Genomic DNA, 22,500 nt, shown 5'->3' with positions numbered 1-22,500 from the left:
ACCCCGGGACTTATTCTTCTGTAAGCGCAGTACTCATTCTATCGGTCTCTTTTGCCGAACCGCTAAGTGACGGGGAGGTAAACACACCAGCATCGGTTGTCAAGCAATACTAGGGGGACAAACACAGACACACAAACATATATACACACACATACATATATATATACATATATACGACAGGCTTCTTTCAGTTTCCGTCTACCAAATCCACTCACAAGGCTTTGGTCGGCCCGGGGCTATAGCAGAAGACACTTACCCAAGATGCCACGCAGTGGGACTGAACCCGGAACCATGTGGTTGGTAAGCAGGCTACTTACCACACAGCCACTCCTGCGCCTATTGATGATTTCTGTGTTAATTTTTTTTAATTTCGGAAGTGGGAACGGCGGGTTTAATCTAGCAGTATTTGAGCTCAGAATTTAAAGAGATGCAACCAGATTCCACAATAGATCTAAGCTGGATTTCACCCAGAACGTAAATTCATGCTAAGGGCTAAAATAAATTCCACGATGGATCTGGATTTAAACTCAGAACGTAAAAAAAAATGTAATCTAATTAGACAAGGGATCTGGTGAGATTTGAACTCAGGATGTAATAAAACTCAAATGCCACAATTATTCGACATTTGTTCCGGCTCTTTACATTTGGGTTTCACGTCCCTCCGAGGTCAATTTTGCCTTTTCTCCTTTACGGTACTGCATCGATGATATCCAGTAATAATTGCTAGCTTTGTGCTTAAACCAGAAGCCAATTAAATGTCCCAATGTATTTTTTCAGTGCTCTGCCGAATCTATTTCTTTACTACCCACAAGGGGCTAAACACAGAGAGGACAAACAAGGACAGACAAACGAATTAAGTCGATTACATCGACCCCAGTGCGTAACTGGTACTTATTTAATCGACCCCGAAAGGATGAAAGGCAAAGTCGACCTCAGCGGAATTTGAACTCAGAACGTAGCGGCAGACGATATACTGCTAAGCATTTCGCTCGGCGTGCTAACGATTCTGCCAGCTCGCCGAATCTGCCACATCCAAGTACTCATTTTATCCCAGAAAGATAAAAAAAGTTGTCATCAACGAAATTTGAACTCGGAACGTAAAAGTGGCCGAAATGTTGCAAAGCATTTTCCCCAACGTGCTAACGATTCTGCCAGTTCACCGCCCTTTCCCACGAATATAATATTCTTTTCTACTCTAGGCACAAGACCCGAAATTTTTGGGGAAGAGGCCAGTCGATTAGATCTACCCCGGTGCACAACTGGTACTTAATTTATCGACACCGAAAGGCAAAATCGACCTCGGCGGAATATGAACTCAGAACGGAAAGAGACAAAATACCTATTTCTTTACTACCCACAAGGGGCTAAACACAGAGAGGACAAACAAGGACAGACAATCGGATTAAGTCGATTACATTGACCCCAGTGCGTAACTGGTACTTAATTTATCGACCCCGAAAGGATGAAAGGCAAAGTCGACCTCGGCGGGATTTGAACCCAGAACGTAACGGCAAACGAAATACCAATTTCTTTATTGCCCACCGGGGGCCAAACATAGAAATGGACAGAACAACTGATGGGATCAGTGAAGCGATACGATTTTACATATAATGTGACTTTAAAAATTTAAATACAATATACAAAAAATCGAATGAAATTAACAATACAGGGACAACACAAATGAAGCGACGACCAGGCCACGCTCCGACCCTACAAGCCCCGATCTACCGCTGATACCTTTCTTTTTTTCTTTTTTTCCGTCTATTCACACGGTTCCTTGCACGCACAACACTCGTGCAACATGCTTCCATCTCTTTTGGAACGTACCCTCCGACAGACACCTCTTCTCCAGCCACAGCTTCCTTTTCAAATGAAAAGAAAAAAATGATCATAAATAGTGGACAGAGATAAAGTTGCCTGTCTTAATTCCTTTTATCCTAGTCTTCCATACTTCCTCTTTTGCTATTGCTACAACTGTGAGAAAACAATTCTTACCTTCGTTCGTTAGAACTCCCGGTGGGTCAATTTTTATAATTGACTCAGTCGACAGCTGTACTCTTCCATCGCCGGACAACAGGTGTTCAGCATAAGCCCACATTTCAGTTATCTGTGGACACTAGCGTGAGGGACGGTTTCCCTGTCCCCCCACCGCATCTTGGACTGACGTTTACCATGTCTTGCAAGCTTATCCCAAACGGGCAAGACACCTCTGTAGCATTGCAAGGTTAAGGATTTTTGGAAGTTGTCCAGCGTTCTCAACCCGAATGTACGGTGAAACAGGCTGACCAGTTGAATAAATCCGAGACCTAGAGTCCACCCCAGGCCATCGTCGCATCCAGACTCTACCAACCCACTATATAAATGCAGACGTTAACATAAAGCTGAAGATCAGTGAAAAAGAGAAACACCTATGCTGAACTATTGAGAAATCTACAGTTACTCTATCCAGATTACAAGTTCATGTTTATACCTATAATTATTGGGGTCCTGGGATATGTAACACGCTGCCTAAATACCAATCCTGAGAAATTAGGCTTCTCAAAACCAGTAAGGAGAAAGCTAATTCAAAGTATGCAGATCCAATCCGTAAAAATCTGTAAAAATCTGTAAAACTTTCCAGAAGTTTATCATTTAAATATATATATGAGCATGTTTAGATATGTAACTAAATACTAAGAATATATGCATAAAACATACAAATCTGTACATACATACATACATACATACATACATACATACATACATACATACATACATACATACTTACATACATACATACATGTGTGGCTGCCCCCTCGTTATCGAGTATGGCCATTGCACGAAGCTTAATCAATGTTGTTATTGTGCAATGCCTGTGCAAGAAGATTTTTTTTAAGTGAGGAAAGGCTGTGCACTGAGTCAATCCCATTCACTAAGCAACAGCAGCCATAATCCGAAAAGAAGAACAAGTCAACATCATCGGTAACCACTGAGCCGTAGGTTTTATGTCGGATTTACCCCAGTTACCCGAGTTACCTTCTCCTAGAAGGATGCCCTTACAAAGGCTAGGAGTCCTTCACTCCCAATGGTTTAACCGCGCGATCGGGTATTCAGTCCGATTATTTCTATGTCCCCGCGCATGATACAGCCTTAAGACATTTATTGGATGGCCGTTGACTCTCAAGAGTTCCTCCACCCTTTGACGGGTTTTGTTTTTCATCCCGCAGGGTGTCCAATAAATACCGTCCTCACCAAGCAAGCTTGGTGGGGTTGCCGGTTTAGTCGCCGACGACCCGACCATGCAACAGATTGTACTGGGTTACATGTTACCAGTAGCACTCGAAAGTGACCTGACATAACATACATATATACATATAATAATACGCTGTTGTTGATGTTGAAATTCCAATGAAGAAACCGGTTCTTTCTCTATTGGCAAGAAATCTTGAAATAAACTGAAGAATGACATACATACGTGTATACATACATATTGAAGATACAATTGGAACCTTTATTCACTCGTTCTTTAGGTTCAGTTTAGAAAAGTAGCATTCCTAAACCTATTAATATTTCTAGAGATTCTTGGATTATCTTCTGTTAGTGTTTATTTACTGCCACATTTATAGTGAACACCTGGCATCAAAGGAAAACGATACCGTTAAGATATCGTGTATAGTGTATCTCGATAAGCTATTGTGATATCGATAAGGCATCAAAAGAAAACGATATCGATAAGATCAGCATCGCAAGATGTAACATACAAACCATTAGCTCAAACATAGTTTCAGTAATTATCAACAGTTCTTAGTTTTTTGCAATATTACTGAATTTTCTGTCTATTTTTCTGGTTTGTATTTTACTGTTAATAAAGCTTCTGCTGCCAATTCTCTAATTATCTTTTTATGAAATTCTTTACAGAATGGTATTATTCTCAGCTAGTTTCCTTATTGTTTTACGGTTTTACAATGACTTCTTGTTAAGAATGCTTAGTCAACAAACGCGAAAGCGTCGTACGCATTTTCCGATGTTACTTTGAAGCATGAAGCTTAACATTTTTATGTTTACCTCGAAACGTGTATATGTATATGTGTATGTATTTGATGTGCATGTGTTTATATTTGACATGTATGTGTGTATGCATGTGTGTGTATGTGTATATGTGTGTCTATGTTTGTGTAACAGTTCCAAGCTTTACTTTTGGTTAATTGTATAAACTAGCAACTACTTGAGGATAGAATCGATCCTACAACTGATTTCACGAAATCCTTAAGTACTGCTATGTAATACTATGTTTGTCTCTTTGTACATTTATGTCCGTTTGCATATGGCTACATGCATTCATCTCAGTATTCTTTTTTGATATTTCAGATAACAGCCGTTCAACAGGTCGAGGTTATCAACGACTGTGTCAGAAAGATGCAGATACGGACAGAAAATCAGAAACCGAACACAGTACGGAAGATTCCGAAGACTCAAATCTAGAAGATGGTTCCGATAGTGAATTTGGTAAGTATCAGTTCATCTTAACGCTATCTACCACCAACAGCAACACACACTAAAGAACCTATAGCAGACAATTAACTGAATTCTAAGGATCTAATTGGCCTGATATATTTTTAAATTTATAAGAGAAAATATTTCATTCATCCACTCGATATGTTACTGATCTATGACAGTCAAGGTCTAGTAGACAAGAAGTTCTCTTCGTAATTTGTAGTTCTGGGTTCGACCCAAGCCATGCGCAAATGGAAATTGTATAGAAGCCTGTCGGATAGACTACATGTTCTTAAGTGTAACACCGAAAAGGTCGTCCGATTTACAACCGCCTTTCCTCGAGTGCCTTTAATACACTCCACTTTATTCGGGACAGGTATCTGATTTGAGGATAACTTCTACCTCCTCCCTTTTCCACTAGTCTCTAAAGCTCCTCTTATTCTTCTGACTAATCAATGAACTTTAGGTCTTTCTACATCAACTGAAATCATCAGTTCAGGCCATACACATACATTTTCCAGTGATTTTATCTTCCTACATCAAACATTCAAAATTTTTTGCATTTAGTGATTGTTTTTCATCTTTACTAGGTCGATTAAATCAAGTAGCAGTGAAATATCGAGGTCAATTAAATAAAGTATCAGGGTCGATTAAATCAAGTAGCAGTGAAATATCGGGGTCGATTAGATAAAGTACCAGTGAAATATCGGGGTCGATTAAATAAAGTACCAGTGAAATATCGGGGTCGATTAAATAAAGTACCAGTGAAATAACAAGGTCGATTAAATAAAGTAGCAGTGAAATAACAGGGTCGATTAAATAAAGTTGCAGTGAAATAACAGAGTCGATTAAATAAAGTACCAGTGAAATATCGGGGTCGATTAAATAAAGTACCAGTGAAATAACAAGGTCGATTAGATAAAGTACCAGTGAAATATCGGGGTCGATTAAATAAAGTACCAGTGAAATATCGGGGTCGATTAAATAAAGTACCAGCGAAATATCGGGGTCGATTTAACCGACCGTACTCTACTCATATCTTTAAAACTTATGGTCTTCTGGAATTATTAGAACTCATGACATTGGATGACAAAATGTGTCTTACCTCTGACGTTGTATAATAAGGAATCGTACAATTGAGGCATAATGGGTCGTGCCTTTGGTTACTGGGTGACATAAAAGGTCGCGCCTTTGAGAACTGGATGATAGGTAGGGTTGCTCCTTGGCACATTTAGCAATTATACATCTCGTTACGAGACTTCCAGTTTTCTTTACAGATCATTATTTTATCGCCAATGAATTAGAAGGAACGATTTAATCGACTGTCACACCAACTCAAAATGGCGCCTTCTTGGTGTTAGAAGAATTGTTAGAGTGTCAGTCAAAAACTGTTTTGCTGTATTTGTTACGTATCTTTTCGTTTAGAGTTCAAATCGTTCCGATTTTAACTTTCTCTTTCATCGTTCAGGGGTCAATAAAATAGAGTGTCCACATAGTCAAATCTTCTTCCCTCAAATTTATGGCTGTGTGCATATTGTTAAAAAATATTGTCATTATCACATTTCACTATCTTTTCCATTTCTTTACCTTCATCTTTTATGTAAACCCCCACACAAATAGTTGGCTGCTCTTCTGATTTACCATTATCTGTACATATGTGGCTGATAAAATAAATCCTTATCATCGTCATTGTCATCATCATCATCATCATTATTATTATTCATATTCGACTTAACTCAGGTTTTGTCTTATTCTTGGTAGAATTTATGTCGATAATGAGTTATTTATTGTAACCTTAGATATCCATAAACTTGCAATAATTTTGCAAGGACTCAAAACCCTTCCGATAATCTTTCTTATTCCTAAGGAGCAAATTTTCTGTAGAAGCTCTACGAGACATACCATTTCAATTTCTTTCACTGGGGTTGACTTTCCCCTCCCCACGAAATTACTGGCATTGTGCCAAAATATGAAACCATTATTGTTGTTGTTGTTGTTATTGCTTCTTCAGTTTGAAATGTAATCCACCTTCGATGTATATGTTATTTAAAATATAACAAAGTGTCAACCACCGCATCGTTGGTCACATGTTTCCAGTGCGTCAGTCTATTCACAAGTTTCACAGGGTTTCTGGTAGAGGAAATGCCAAGAGAATGTCTTTAACTTGTAAATAAATATCTAAAAAATTCGATTGTATAGCACAGGTTTTCTGGTTTTTATTCGATGTTCTCGACGCTGCTATATAATCGCCAACGATATACACACACGAGGGACATCCTTCCAGTTTCTGTGTCATATTCTTTTCACAAATTATTGGTCAATCCGATACTATAGTGGAAGACAATTGCCTCAAGGGTTTGTTTAAAGAAATCGAAATCAGAATCACGTGATTACAAAGCGAACTTCTTAACCACACAGACATGTCTACACTTTCCAGGCCGTCATAGTAATATATGCAATTAAATTTAATATTTTGAGAACTCTTTGCTGCTAAATCAATAATATATTCCTATAAAAGAACTTAACCTTATTTGACCTCACAATAATACAGCATCCTTCAACCTTGGAAGAAAAAATCAATTACATTTGGCAGTCATGCACCACACACTTACAGAACTTATTCTAAAATATAGCTAGCAACGATTTGGCGTCTGACCAATTACATAGCAAATTGTAGTCTCAACAGGATCATTGCTTTCTGTTCCTGCCCTAAATATATCCTATAATAAAAGAGCATCTTACGTGGATCGGAGTAAACTATGGCTCCGAAATATATCAAATATTATTGACAAGAGTGTACAGAAATAGCAGAGGGAGGTTAATATGTTTTAATGCCAAATCTTACTGAGTTAAGCTTGTCTTAAGAGTAGTGTAAGCAGAAGTGAATATTTCTATTTTGATTATTTTGATTTTCTATATACTAACGAAGCGGGTGGTCAAACAATTTACCTGCCTTTGTTTCTAATAACTGGATTAAAGAAAATGGAATGATGGCTTCAGTTAGACAAAAAGAAATAAGTTAAATCGCTTTATAGACATCAAAAGTCTTGTTCGTTGTGGTTGGTTTGAAGCAGATGACAGAGAAGATTATCCCTTGCATAGAGCGTCAGTGCATAGAATACTAAAATCCGGACCAAACTTCTTAATCTTTTTAAAACATCTAAATGAACGTGATCGTTTAACCTGACAGAAATAGCAGCTAAAATACTGTACAAGTGATGCGCTTCTCACTTAAAACAGAAATATCATCTTGGATAAAATAATATGTTTGGAAATAAAAAACAATGGCCACGGCTGGAACAGTTTTGATCATTGTCTACGCAATAATGGTTGACCTAGGGTGAAGCAGTAATTAGACAAGACTCTGAGAGTATCTTGCTTCGTTATCTCTACGATTTGCATTTAAGTCCCCCCACCAACCCCATTTTGTCTTCTATCGTTTTAGAGTTTATTAAATATGAACCTAGCTTTTGCTGAGTAGTAACGACTTCATTTTATCCTGCATAAGAATTAACCTACAACGCTATTGCATTCTATCTATGAGTACAGATGTCTAATGTCTGCTTAAGGCAAGACTAATACCTCAGATTTCAGGTAGCAAAATCTCAGAAAAATAACGAAGGATATACCTCTGGACGTTATTAGACTGTGCAAAACTGCAAATATTTTGCTAAAATGTGGATATTATCCTTGTGTAGTTGGGCATTGTTGTGATATCAAGCATTTCCAGCGTTTTCCGCGTTTTTCTCAAAAGAACATTTCTCACTATGAGTAGCAATCTTTTGCCGAACCGCTAAGTTACGGGGACGTAAACACACCAGCATTGGTTGTCAAGCGAAGTTAGGGGGACAAACATAGACACACAAACATATACACACACATACATATATACGACGAGCTTCTTTCAGTTTCGTCTACCAAATCCACTCACAAGGCTTTGGTCGGCCCGAGGCTATAGGAGCAGACACTTGCCCAAGGTGCTACGCGGTGGAACGAACCCGAAACCATGTTGTTGGTAAGCAAGCTACTTACCACACAGCCACTCCTGCGCCTATATTTATTTTATAAATGCAAAACAACACCACTGAAGAATCAACGTAAGCTTAAATAACAAACCGCGATAAGTGAACCGCGATAGGTGAACCACGATATGGCGAGAGATTACTGTATATTTATTATTTGTTTAACATTCTTCTGTCATTTGTAACTGCTGTAGACTATAGTAGAAGACACTTGCCTAAAGTGCCACGCAGTGGGACTGAACCCGGAACCATATGGCTGGTAAGCAAGCTACTTACCACACAGCCATTCCTACGCGTTGGAATATTTTAATTAACTAGCTAATGCCAATCCAAAAAAATTCTGTTTCTGCAGAGTGTTTATGATTTAAGATACAAAACAAGACTAACCGAGATTACTTATTGACTTATTATCCACAAGTTTTGTTGTATAGTTCGTATTTATCAGTAATAATAGAATATATTGATGTGGTATGAGTGTATGTGAGTGTATGTGTGTGTGTGTGTAGTGTATCTGATAACACCGACCACCATAAGTTTCCTCAGATCCAACTGTTTACCGTGTGTGTGTGTGTCTGTGTCTGTGTGTGTGTGTGGTGTGTGTGTGTGTGTGTGTGTGTGGTGTGTGTGTGTATGTGTGTGTGTGTGTGTGTGTGTTCGTGTATCTTTGTAAATAATTTTTACAAAAACAATCGGATAAAGACATATTCGGCATAATGCCACCGACAAGTATGTTTGCTCGCGCTCTCTCTCGCTCTCTCTCTCTCTCTCTCTCTCTCTCTCTCTCTCGCTCTCTCTCTCTCTCTCTCTCTCTCTCTCTCTCTCTCTCTCTCGCTCTCTCGCTCTCTCGCTCTCTCTCTCTCTCTCTCTCGCTCTCTCTCTCGCTCTCTCGCTCTCTCGCTCTCTCGCTCTCGCTCTCTCTCTCTCTCGCTCTCTCTCTCTCTTTCTCTCTCTATCTATCTATTTATCTCTCTCTATCTACCTATCTATTTATATCACTCTGTCTATTTTCATCTTTCTAGCTATTTCTCTCACTTTTCATCCTCCCTTCCTCCCTGTATCTTTTTGAGTACAAACACACATGCCCATATTTCCGATAAATGTGTAATTTTATCATCCCTCTCTCTCTCTCTCTCTCTCCCTGTCTCTCCTCACACACATATACTCATATATGTGCATATTGATATACTAATAAAATATTCATATGCCAACAAATATGTATATATATATATAATGTGTGTACACATATATATACATATATATATATATACATTATATATATATATATATATATATATATATATATATATATATTATATATATATATATATATATATATATATATATATGTATATATATATATTATATATATGTATATATATGTGTACACACATTATATATATATATATATATATATATATGTATAATGTAATATAATGAGTGTGTGTATATATATGTGTGTGTGTGTGTGTGTAGGTATGTATGTATATTTTTGCAAACAGAGAACAATTTTCTTTCGAACATGCTTATATTGAAGACGCAAGTGTATACGACTTTAATCTTTTTCGTTATTGATTTTTCATATATTCGATGTTAGTCCTTTGTGTTTTTGAAACAATAATCTTCCTAAGTCCATTAACCTAACTAAACCCTGTTGTTCTCATCTTCTGAATGAAGTCGTCATAGCGACGTGTTGTTATAGAATATTTCGTAGCGATCGGCAACGGATCAGTTCGTAATAAAATCGACGTGAGAGGATATAAAATTGTTAAACGTTCACTCCAGGTTATTTATATATATATATGTGTGTGTGTGTATATGTGTGCGTGTGTGTGTGTGTGTGTGTGCGTGTGTGTGTCTATGTATGTATGTACACTCATACACACACATACTAGTATATCGGTAACGTCAAAAATGACGGCGCTTTAAAAGAAATAAGCTGAAACTAATAAATAACGAATGCCTAGACATGCTACAACACATTACATACAGTTCATTTTTTAAAAATGTGTAGTATATTTTGTCAATAATCAATATAGCATGCATTCCATTCACATATACATATCATTATATAATATCCTGAACATATAACTGTTACAGAGACACAGGTGTAAATCACAACATTGAAGTTATATTCAATGTACGTTTTCTGCATAAATTTGCTATGATTAATACCTGTCGCTTCCCATGTGAAATATTGGGCTTGTGCATAATCATTGCGGTATTTTTTCGAACAAATTTTATTCAACAAAAACAATAACAAAATGTAACAAAAACATCTTTAAATGATTATTCCGGAGCATATTCACCATCGACTTCAATTACTGCTTCCCATTTGCTTGGCAGACAGTGAGACCTTTTTGTTGAATAAAATTTGTGGAAAATAAGCCGCAATGATTATGCACCGCCCTAATATATTGCAATATTCAAAATATACTTATATATAATCTTTATATATAAAAGTGAGGTTGTGTGCTGTCTGTCTCCTACGATTTAGATTCCTAACTACTCCCACATTTTGCGGTGCAGTTTGACCAAAACCGGGTATCTCATAGTCGTGATTCATATCGAGCGCTTCTGGGTATTAGCGCGCGTCTACGATGAGTCTACGATTTAAAAAAAATTTACCATAAATTTTTCCCATTTTTTATGCATTTTTGGCATATATAAGGGAAGTAACTCTCTAAAAATTTATTATTAAATCTCAGAACGTAAAAAGCTACAGTAACACACACACACACCCCACCTTTGTGGTTAGCTATATTGATATGGCTATTATACTTTACATCTCTAAAAATGCTTATATAGTTATTTCCCTTACAAACCCGAGCAACGCCGGCCGATACTGCTTGTATAATATAAATTTCAAACGTTTCTGATCATAATTTATATATCCTTTCATTTAATATTTTTTATGAATATAGTTTGAAAGACATACCCTTGATACTACCATGCATAATTAAGCAAATCTTTTATTAAATTTTTTTTTCTGAAAAATCTGAGACGAAACAGATTTTTTTTCTTTCGATGTACAGCTCATAGAATTCTTACGCCTAGCAGAGACATAATGATTACATACATTCATACATATGTACATATAGGCATGAACACACACACGCACACAATTATACATGCATACAAGTATGTATACTTACATATATATACATACTTGCAGACATGCATACATACAAAAACGCATACATACATATATACACGTACATACATGCATACATACATGCATCCATCCATCCATCCATCCATCCATCCATCCCTACATACATACATACATACATACATACATACATACATACATACATACATACATACATACATGCATGCATGCATGCATTCATGTGTGCATATATACATACAAACATACATAATATTGAGGAACTACTGAGGAATGTACTGCTATTTTATCCCGATTACAAGTTCAGGTTTATACCTGTAATTATTGGGGCTCTGGGATATGTAACATACTGCCTAAATACCAATCTTGAGAAATTAGGCTTCTCAAAACCTGAAAGGAGGAAGACTACAAATCCAATCCATCAATGGAACTGTAAAAATCTGTAAAACTTTCCAGAGATTTATCATTTAGACATGTAACTACACGCATGAGAATACATACATAAAATAAAACATACAAATATGCACATATACCGACATGTATACATACATAAAAACATACATACATACATACATACATACAATACATACATACATACATACATACATACATACTGGTGTACCCTTATGAGACGGATAGCTATGATGGGTATACTGGAGTATATTTTACCCCAGCGTCACTTTGATGGCATGCACTGCTCTCTCACTGGATATACATACATAGAACTATGTCATGCTTCTGAGGCATGATATAGTTACAAAGACTATTTACAGTGCTACCCGCAGGAAGAATGGCCTCTGGCGTATACATCAAAGGCATGTCAGAACCAGCAGGTGTTCACAGCTTTAGAATCAAGGAATATTGGTGGAACAGCCCAATAAAAAACATCAATTTGGTACAAACATAACAGACTTATTATTGTTGTGGGGGGCTGAGAATAAAATGTCATGCACTATTGTAGAGGTCAGCTGCCCAGCGGATCTGAATGTACAATCGAAAGTCCAGGAAAAAGAGAAAATTTATGGTGAATTAAAGTGGAGTTTAGAGCTCTTGTACCCTGATTATGAACTCTCATTTGTATCCATCATCGTAGGTGCATTAGATTATGTACCAACAAATTTGCACATGAACCTGAGAATAATCGGTTTTACGCAGGAAAAGCAAAAAAAATTGACGCTGATTCTCCAAATTCAATCTATTAGTAGCACAGTAGAAATTTGTAAGACATTCCAAAAATTACCCTTTTGTGAATATATACACACACTTGGGTGTATGCATCGACAATTCAACAAACACACCAACTCACCAACATGTTTACAAACACTAGGAAGTCTCTTAACTCTGAAAGTCTTGCCGCTTTGTTAGCGACCGGCTTGAACTCTCTCAAGAAGAACTTAAAACTAAAGCAATAAAAATCATATACATGCATACAAAAGGCATATGCATATAGGTGCAGGTGTGGCTGTGTAGTAAGATGCTTGCTTCTCAACCACATGGTTCCAGGTCCAGCCCCACTGCGTGGCACCTTGTACAAGTGTCGCCTACTAAAGCTTCGGGCTGATGACGAAAGCCTTGAGTGGATTTGGTATACTGGAACTGAAAGAAGCCCGTCATATATATATATGTATGTGTGTGTGTGTGTGTTTGTGTGTGTGTGTGTGTGTATGTATGTGTGTGTATATATTAATGTGAATGTGTCTTTGTGTTTGTGTTTGTCTCCCCACCACCGCTTCACAACCGATGTTGGTATGTTTATGTCCCAAAAACTTAGCGGTTCGACAAAAGAGACCGATAGCATAAGTCCATGTTCGATTTCTTCGACTAAAGGCGGTGCTCCAGCATGGTCGCATTCAAATGACTGAAACGTATGAAAGAGTAAAAGAGTATGCATATATGATACATATAGGATTCTGCTTAATGCCATATTGGAATTCGCAAACGCAGGAAAAAACCGTATTCTTTCGTTCTTTTTATCCATTTACATGTTTCAGTCATTTGACTGCGGCCATGCTGGAGCACGGCCTTTAGTCGAGCAAATCGACCCCAGGACTTATTCTTTGTAAGCCGAATAATTATTTTATCGGTTCTTTTGACGAGCCGCTACGTTACGGGGACGTAAATACACCAGCATCAGTTGTCAAGCGATGTTGGGAGGACAAACCTATACACACACATTCCCACACACACACACACACACACACACACATACATATATATATATATATATATATATATATATATATATATATATATATATATATATACATGTATACATATATACATGTATATATATATTCGACGGGCTTCTTTCAGTTTCCGTCTACCAAATCCACTCCCAAGGCTTTGGTCGGTCCGAGGCTATAGTAGAAGACACTTGCCCAAGGTGCCACGCAGTGGAACTGAACCTGGAACAATGTGGTTGGTAAGCAAGCTACTTACCACACAGCCACTCCTGAAAATAGTCATCTATGTATCATACTAAATATAAATGTGTTACATGCATTTAACTGATATTTATCCAAGCACGCGGCTTTTCACAATAGCAGTTTTTTCAATATTTTCCTCTATATCGAAAAAAACAAACCTCGTCTATGCAGCCGGTGGCTGCTAGTAGTCACGATTGACAAGACCTAACGAGGCTGAAATGCTTAAGGGAATAGGAGAGAAAGAAAGCTGGACGTGAAGGCGGTTGAGAGGAAGAAGAAGACTAATATTTATAGTGCAGTAGGAAAAAAAGAACGAAGATAATAGGAAATTTTGAGGTGCAGTCTGTTGTGTTCCAGTTAGCTTTCCTATGTAGTTATAAATTGAAATCTATTTCGTGTAAAGTAGAATTAGTTTTATATATATGGAATCATTCAAGCAGGCATGTAAGCACAGTCAAAGAGGTGAAACATGTATTCGAAAACAGGTCTCATACAAGTCATATTCTATGGTTTGTACTGAAAGGTCACGTCTAGGCTTATTCTAAACACAGCAAGATATTTATTGGTAAATATTGGTCGTTATAAATGAGGAAAGGTTACATTTCGTGCTTATATATATATACATATATATATATATATATATATATATATATAATATATATATATATATATATATGCATATGTGTGAATGTATGTATGTATGTATGTATGCATGTATGTATGCGGGTGTCTATATATGTATATGTAAATATACACATATGTACGTATGCGTGTGTGTATATATATATATACATGTATACATATATGTGTGCGTATGTATGTATGTATGTATATATATATATATATATATATATATATTATATATATATATATACACACACACACATACATTTGCAAACATATTTCCATGTACATAAACATGCAGGTATATTCACATATAAGCACATATATATATATACAGATGTATACAAGCACATATATGTAAATAAAAAAAACACGTTTATATATACGATTACTCATAAACATATTCACAGATAGGAATATGCAAGCATCATACACGTATACACACACATACACACACACACACACAACACACACACACACCACACACACACACACACACACACACCTTTGTATCTCTGAGAATCCGAAATTCAAAACGGCGTCAAAAGCCTATCAATAACAGTACCAAAAATTATATCTTAACTAACTACAAGAATAAAACAATGAGCAACAGAAATAGCAGCAATTATTATATAGTATTCACATTAAAACCTATTCATCCAACTGAGTAAATACGGCCCTGTAGCTCTTATGGATATTTGCACTTGTTGCTTTTCCTGTATGCATTGTACTTGATTGACTGCCATCGTCGTTGTGACACTCATCACAATAATGCGTTTTAGTGGTGAATTTTTATTTCTAATTAGGTAAAACAAGGCAGTTTCAGGCTATGAATATTAAGATGAAAGTTATAAATCAGTGAATGAAAATGGATATGTCAGCTTTCTTTTTTTTTATAGAAAAGAGACGTTGAAATTAAATATGGAGTTCGATTACAGTTACATGATAAATCTTTAATATTTCAAAGACAAACGTTAATTAAATTCTTGCAAAATCATGCAGTTTTTCATTTCTAGCACTGAACAAACCTTCATGATATTCAAAATGAATAATATTATCATACGGAACTTCCTCGTCGTCGCAGTCCATAATTATTGTTACTTTCTGTTACTTTCAGCATCATTGTTATCTTTCAGATAGTCATCTTCTGTACAACCAATCGAAATTCCACATCTGTTGACTGATTTGTTAATAATATGAACTTTATTCCTTGTTTATTCCTATTTTATTCCTTGTATTACTGATTCCTTCGTACTTCTGAGGTAGTAATGAAGTACGCATGCGTGAATTTTCCCATCAAACCACAACATATTGTACTTTATCCTTGTCGTAGCCTTAAATGGCAATAGATATCAACATCTAATAGTTGCAGAACACTTGAATGTCAACTTGTGTGCGTTTTGTTATCCTACAGTAGCAACAACATCCATTAAAAGACGAGACCTAAACTGATCCTATACTGGAACACTATTTTCCTTTCATAATCTACAACGCTCTAAATATCAAATTCCCTTCATCTATTTTGTACATCAGCTTTGTTGAAGCTCATTTACAACTCTTTTGTTTGAAATTTTGCCTTTGACATAGATTATTTTTTCTTTTAAAAGTATCCTAGTTTTAACTAGTACCATTTGCCATATAAGAAAGAAGTCGAGCAAATTTGGTTACGCACACAGCAATTCCCTTTTGCCTGTATCAAAACACGGATACACTTCTAAACCAATGAACACACAACACGGCTCCTTCCTTCTTTCTTAACTCCCCACCCCGCACACACACATAGGAGTGCATTTCCACCTGACCCCCTAAGCCTTGCACAGTTCTCTCTCTTCTCAATATCTTTTATACTTGCACCCTGCTCTTTTACTTTTCCACAGTTCTCTCTCTTCTCAATATCTTTTCTGCTTGCACCCTGCTCTTTTACTTTTGATCTATAGTTTTCTTATGAAGAAAGATTGGCGTCCGAAACATTATGACTCTTACACTTCCTTTCAAAACATTAAATTATTGGAATATTGGTTACAACTTGTTCTTCACGAGTTGTTTATTTTTCCTTTATTTTTCCTCTTTTTGTGTATGTATGTATGTATGTATGTATGTATGTATGTATGTATGTATGTATGTATCTATCTATCTATCTATCTATCTATCTATCTATCTAATTTACGTACAAGGCCAGATTTGAGAGGATTAGTCGGTACCTGATTGGTTCTTTATTTTTATCGAATCGGATGGATGAAAAGCAAAACTGACTTCGGTGGAATTTGAATTCAGTAAGCGAAGTGGTTAAATGAATACCGCAACGCAGTTTTCCAACGGTATGTCGATTCTGTCAGATCGCCGCCTTAAAATAATCCTGATTCTTGATAATATACGGGCTTAAAGCTTCGAAGATCTAAAATGTTAACAAAATCCCTCATATAATCGACTCACATGTCTGCGGTAGACAGGATGCACTTGATACTATTACATCAAAAACAAGAAAGTCCATTTGGACAGTGGCATCGTGGTTTACCGGTCCAAAACAGACGCAGCGTTCGATTCTTGTGAGTGACTTTGTCTAGATTTTTTGATTAAAGAGTTTACACCTTACCTTATGAACCATTATTTGTATCAATATTAGGGTGGTGATCTGGCAGAACCGGTAGCCCCTGGGCAAAGCGTTTAGCGGCATTTCGTCCGTCTTTACGTACCGTCGAAATCGACTTCGCATTTCATCCTTTTGAGGTCAATAAAATAAATACCAGTTCAATACAGGGGTCGATATAATCGACTTAGCCCCACTTTCCCTAAATTGCTGGTTTTGTTCTAAAATTTCAAACCATTCTTTATGGCTATATTTCTCTTTATGTACTATGTAATAATACTTGTTTTTAAATTTTTCAAAATTTCCAAATGCGATAATACATGTGTATATGGGTGTGCGTGTGTGTGTTTATGTGTCTGTGTTTATGTGTGTATGTGTGTGTGGTGTGTACATGTGTGTGTGGATGTTTATATTGCGGATAGATAGATAGATAGATAGATAGATAGATAGATAGATAGATAGATAGATAGATAGACAGATAGATAGGTAGGTAGGTAGGTAGGTAGATAGATAGATAGATAGATAGATAGATAGATAGATAGATAGATAGACAGACAGACAGACAGACAGACAGACAGACAGATAGATAGATAGATAGATAGATAGATAGATAGATAGATAGATAGATAGGTAGATAGATAGATAGATAGATAGATAGATAGATAGATAGATAGATAGACAGACAGACAGACAGACAGATCGATAGACAGACAGACAGACAGACAGACAGACAGACAGACAGACAGACAGATAGATTTACAGCTATATGTACGTCTGTGTCTGATTGTGTATCATGTAAGCAGGTGCATTTTAAGAGTTGGCAGATTTCAATAAAAGCACTGATGTAACTTACATGAAAGTAAAAAAAAAATAGTAAGTAATATCAGCTGAGAAATTGGTAATAAACCGAACCGAACCGAACTAACAAGAAGGTCGGCCATGAAATAATGCTTTAAAATTACATACAAACAGTAATGGCTACCACTGTGAGTTTCGTGACGAATGTTTTGTAAGACTGCTTTTACGACACATTAATGGGAGGCTCCAGGTAGCTGGACGTAACTATAATGCTTGGCCAGCAGCCATTTTTTTTTCTTTGAAAATATAATCTTACTGATGTTACTTGGTCCTTACTAACTATCAATTCAACTCAGAACTAGATATGTGGTTCTAGAAAGGCATTTTAATACATTTCTCTACATCTACCTACTTACTGTTGAATACGATCCAACTACATGTCATATTTTTCACTTAGTGTTCTTTGTCTTAAGTTTTGTAATTCTTTTTGTCTATGTTGTCGGTGCTGCTGTTGTGCTTTGCCTTCTGCTTTTTGTTATTGCTTTATTTTTGTTCTTCATGCAGATGGCGGAGGTGATCTATATCTTTTCTTCTTTTTTATTATGATTGTTATTACTCTTATCTTTCTTGTGTGTTTTCACTGCACAACTGAGTTGGTTGCATACTTGTATAATTTTTGTGTTATTTTATTATATTGAAAGTATTCTGCCTAATGTGTGCTTAATGTCTGGCAGCGCTGCTGTCTTTATGTTGTGGATATCTATTTCCTAGGGTTTATAATTGTTTACATATATTTCGCATTTCGATGGCAGTGAGCTGGCCGAATCGTTAGCCCGTCGGACAGTGTTCAGTGGCATTTCTTCCAAACTCTGAGTTCAAATACCTCCGAGGTCGACATTGCTTTTTATCGTTCTAAGGTCGATTCAGTCGACTTTCCACCACCTCACTTAAAATGGCGACTTCATGCTCAAGTTTGAATTTGTTACTGGTGTTATTTTTACATCGGCAATTCTCTTTGAAATTTCTCCTGAGTTTTGTTCGTTTTAGTTGTACTTTAAAAGTCTGTGTTAAGATATTTCTGCTCCTTGTTGTTGCTAAATGGAGCAGGATGCTGAGAAACCTGTTAGTCCGGTTTTGTTTTCGCCCTTCTAGCAAGAATTATTTCCTCTTTCAGGAACTTAACGGTTTGAAAACAAATCAAAAGATGGTGTCAAAATTTTCGACAGAAACACCAGAGGGAGATGGTGTTGGAACAACAACAATGCAAAAAAAATGAAGGATCGGACGTTGAAACCGGTGCCGCTACTATCGACACTACCATCGTCGCCAAAGCAATAAATAACATTGACAGCAACAACAACCACAATCAGGACAATAGACAAAGTAAAGAACAGCAGCAACAACATTGATAATGAGAACTATGAAAAATATAAAAATAACGGCAGCAATAACAACAATAGGGCTAAGAGGAAGCAAATGGGCCAGGGTGGGGAATTACTATATCGCCTCCGTTATATATTACCGCATGACTGTTATGCCGTAGTTATATCTGAACGGGGTGAGGCGTTTGTTCTTCCGCTTCTTCTGAAAGGTACCCGTTCCACAAGTCGTACGCTTCCTTTGCTGTCAACACCCGCTGCGTTGAGAACGGGGCATGCCGATGAGCAGAAATGTACTGTGATTGCGGCATTTCCAATACTCCTTAAAAGTGAAAAAGTGTGTTTGCCGTTTTCCAGGGGCTTTTATTTACTGTTCGTCTCTGTAACAGAGTTGCAATCCTGGATCAAGCAAAAGCCGAGACAAATCGATTGGCACCTGGAATGTAGTCAAGTGCTCACAACTCTAACAGACGGGCAATGCAATCTGTGGAAATTTAACGTGTCTGGTAGGAATGACGGCGTTCTCGAGGAAACCCTGGGCCTCGACGAAAATCAACCGGCTGGTTTCCTCCAAAGGACTTTCGGTCCAAGGTTCATGAATAATTTCCAGAAATCTTTGGTGGTGCAGTGCTACCGTGGGGAATTACTGGTTCGCAATAAATTCTACAGATTCAGAAGTGCTGTCAGCCGAGGTTGTTCAAGATGTGCGCAAGGAAATGAAATCACTCTACACGCATTGCCCATACTCGAGCATTACTGTTTTGTGAATTTATGTTAAATACTTACTATCATGTGTAGGATTGCATCAGTTAACAGCTGAGGCCACTGTGAATATCCTCATGTGATTTTCCTTTTGGCGAGAAGGGTAAGTAGTTTATATTTCTGGTAGCTTTTGTGAAAGTCGTTGGACACAATTGAAAGGTCTGACGACAGGGCTAACGATAGAAACCTTTCTATTTCCCCATGCCTCTGCCAATTCTTTCAAATCCATGCTTATTCTTTAGTAAGGAGGGAAAGTAGTTTCCGTAACCCTTTACGGGATATCTGAGACCGATGATGGGAGAAGTCATCCTCAAACCGGAGAACTGGCTCCAATGCTTTCAACAGAGAGGCCTTTAAAATTACCCACGGTGCCGTATGATGGTATGATATCAAGCAACAAAATCAGTCTATTATCCAAATAGAAAAAATAAGTTTTCGTCTCAGATTTTAATCAACCGGGACAAATACCGCGATGTATCCCGGTCCTTTTTCACCAATTCACCGACCGACTCCGAAAGGCTGAAATGCAAATTTGGTGTCGACGACATTTGAACTAAGAAATTTCATATCCGATGCCTTGAATGCTGAACGCCATTTCGCCCGCCTTTGAGTTCTAAGTTCAAATTCCGTCCAGGCTGAATTTACCTTTCATCCTTTGCGGTGGATAAGTACTGGTCAAGTGCTGTAGTCGATGTTATCGACATCCCCGTCCTCTAAAAATACTGCTTTTCCAGTACCGAAATTTGAAACCATTATATGTAACATCCTAACAACTCGTTACCTGGGAAACTGTTTTACTGTACTGGTTGTATTGTCTATACTTATTAACATCCATTATGCTATAAATATTTTATTGTTATTATTTGTGGTTAGGAACCGCTCCTCAGCAGTAGAAATGACATCTTTTTTTAAGTTCACAGCTTTTAGTAATTGTTAGCTTTTAGTCTGGTGGCTCTCCTCTTTCTTTCCCTCTCTATTTCTCTCTCATTCACTCTCTTTCTCGCCTTCTCACGCCCTCTCTTCTTCCCTTCTTTCTTTCTCTCACTCTCTCTTTCCTCTCTCTCTCTCTCTCTCTCTCTCTCTCTCTCTCTCTCTCTCTCTCTCTCTCTCTCTCTCTCTCTCTCTCTCTCTCTCTCTCTCTCCCCTCTCATGCGGTATGGTCTGGGAGTCATCTATGCCTCTATCTTCTACTCCTCAGTATATTTTGAAATTCTGCACGGACTTTACTTGTTTTGTATTTATTTATTTTTGCAACTCCTTTCTTATTTCTTTATTGCCCACCAGGGGCTAAACATAGAGGGGACAAACAAGGACAGACAAAGGGATTAAGTCGATTATATCGACCCCAGTGCGTAACTGATACTTATTTAATCGACCCCGAAAGGATGAAAGGCAAAGTCGACCTCGGCGGGATTTGAACTCAGAACATAGCGGCAGACGAAATACCTATTTCTTTACTACCCACAAGGGGCTACACACAGAGAGGACAAACAAGGACAGACAAACGGATTAAGTCGATTACATCGACCCCAGTGCGTAACTGGTACTGAATTTATCGACCCCGAAAGGATGAAAGGCAAAGTCGACCTCGGCGGAATTTGAACTCAGAACGTAACGGCAGACGAAATACCGCTAAGCATTTCGTCCAGCGTGCTAACATTTCTGCCAGCTCACCAACTTATTTTTGCAACTCCTTTCTGTTGATTTGTCCTTGTCTAATTTTTTTTTTTTATGTAGTTAGTTTCTAATCTGTACCTAATATAAATAACTCCTTACATAGAAAGAAACTTTTTTTTTCTTCTTTTTTCCTTATTCATGCAACCCTATTACACCAATCACTTACCTTTGCTTGCTTCCAATTGTTTTTGTAGTCCTAATATTGTTATCATGTAGTAATTTTCGATTTATATAAGATACCGCTCTTCCTGTGTGTGGGTTAGATATATTCTGTCTCTGTCAGTTTTTGGCCGGTGGCTTCGGAAGTCTGATAAACATTATATTTTTATCTATCTAGGCTCTACAAACTCACTTAACTCCAAGTTAATTATGCTGAAGCCATTATTAGGAAGTGGAATGTTTAGTGTATTTATGTCTTCACTTTTTTTCTAGCTGATAATTCAATTTTTAATATCAGTTTGAGTTCAATTTAGTGCTCGTCTCTCATTTCCTTCTTCATTTTCTGTGTTTTTTATATTTTAATTAGCATATTTGCTCCTAGGTATTTGTAATGGTGGCTCTGGTCTAATTCTCTGATTTCGGCATCTCTGTCTAATTTAATATTCTTGTTCTTGTTAATTTACCT

The 22,500-nt window shown here is 37.1% G+C and overlaps 1 protein-coding gene across 1 annotated transcript in view; it reads left to right on the top strand.

Annotated features, from left to right (window-relative positions):
- The window catches only part of LOC115215520, a 187,938-nt gene that overhangs the window by 160,578 nt on the left and 4,860 nt on the right, over positions 1 to 22,500 (top strand). The window contains exon 2 of the mRNA XM_029784694.2: positions 4,348 to 4,485. Within this exon, the coding sequence (XP_029640554.1) occupies positions 4,348 to 4,485 (138 nt within the window). The remainder of the gene's footprint in view (positions 1 to 4,347; positions 4,486 to 22,500) is intronic.

This window comes from Octopus sinensis, linkage group LG9 (assembly GCF_006345805.1).
Source record: "Octopus sinensis linkage group LG9, ASM634580v1, whole genome shotgun sequence".
Taxonomy (NCBI): Eukaryota; Metazoa; Mollusca; class Cephalopoda; order Octopoda; family Octopodidae; genus Octopus; species Octopus sinensis.
The sequence above is the reverse complement of the archived record's forward strand: the minus strand, read 5'-3'. Positions and strand labels throughout refer to the sequence as shown.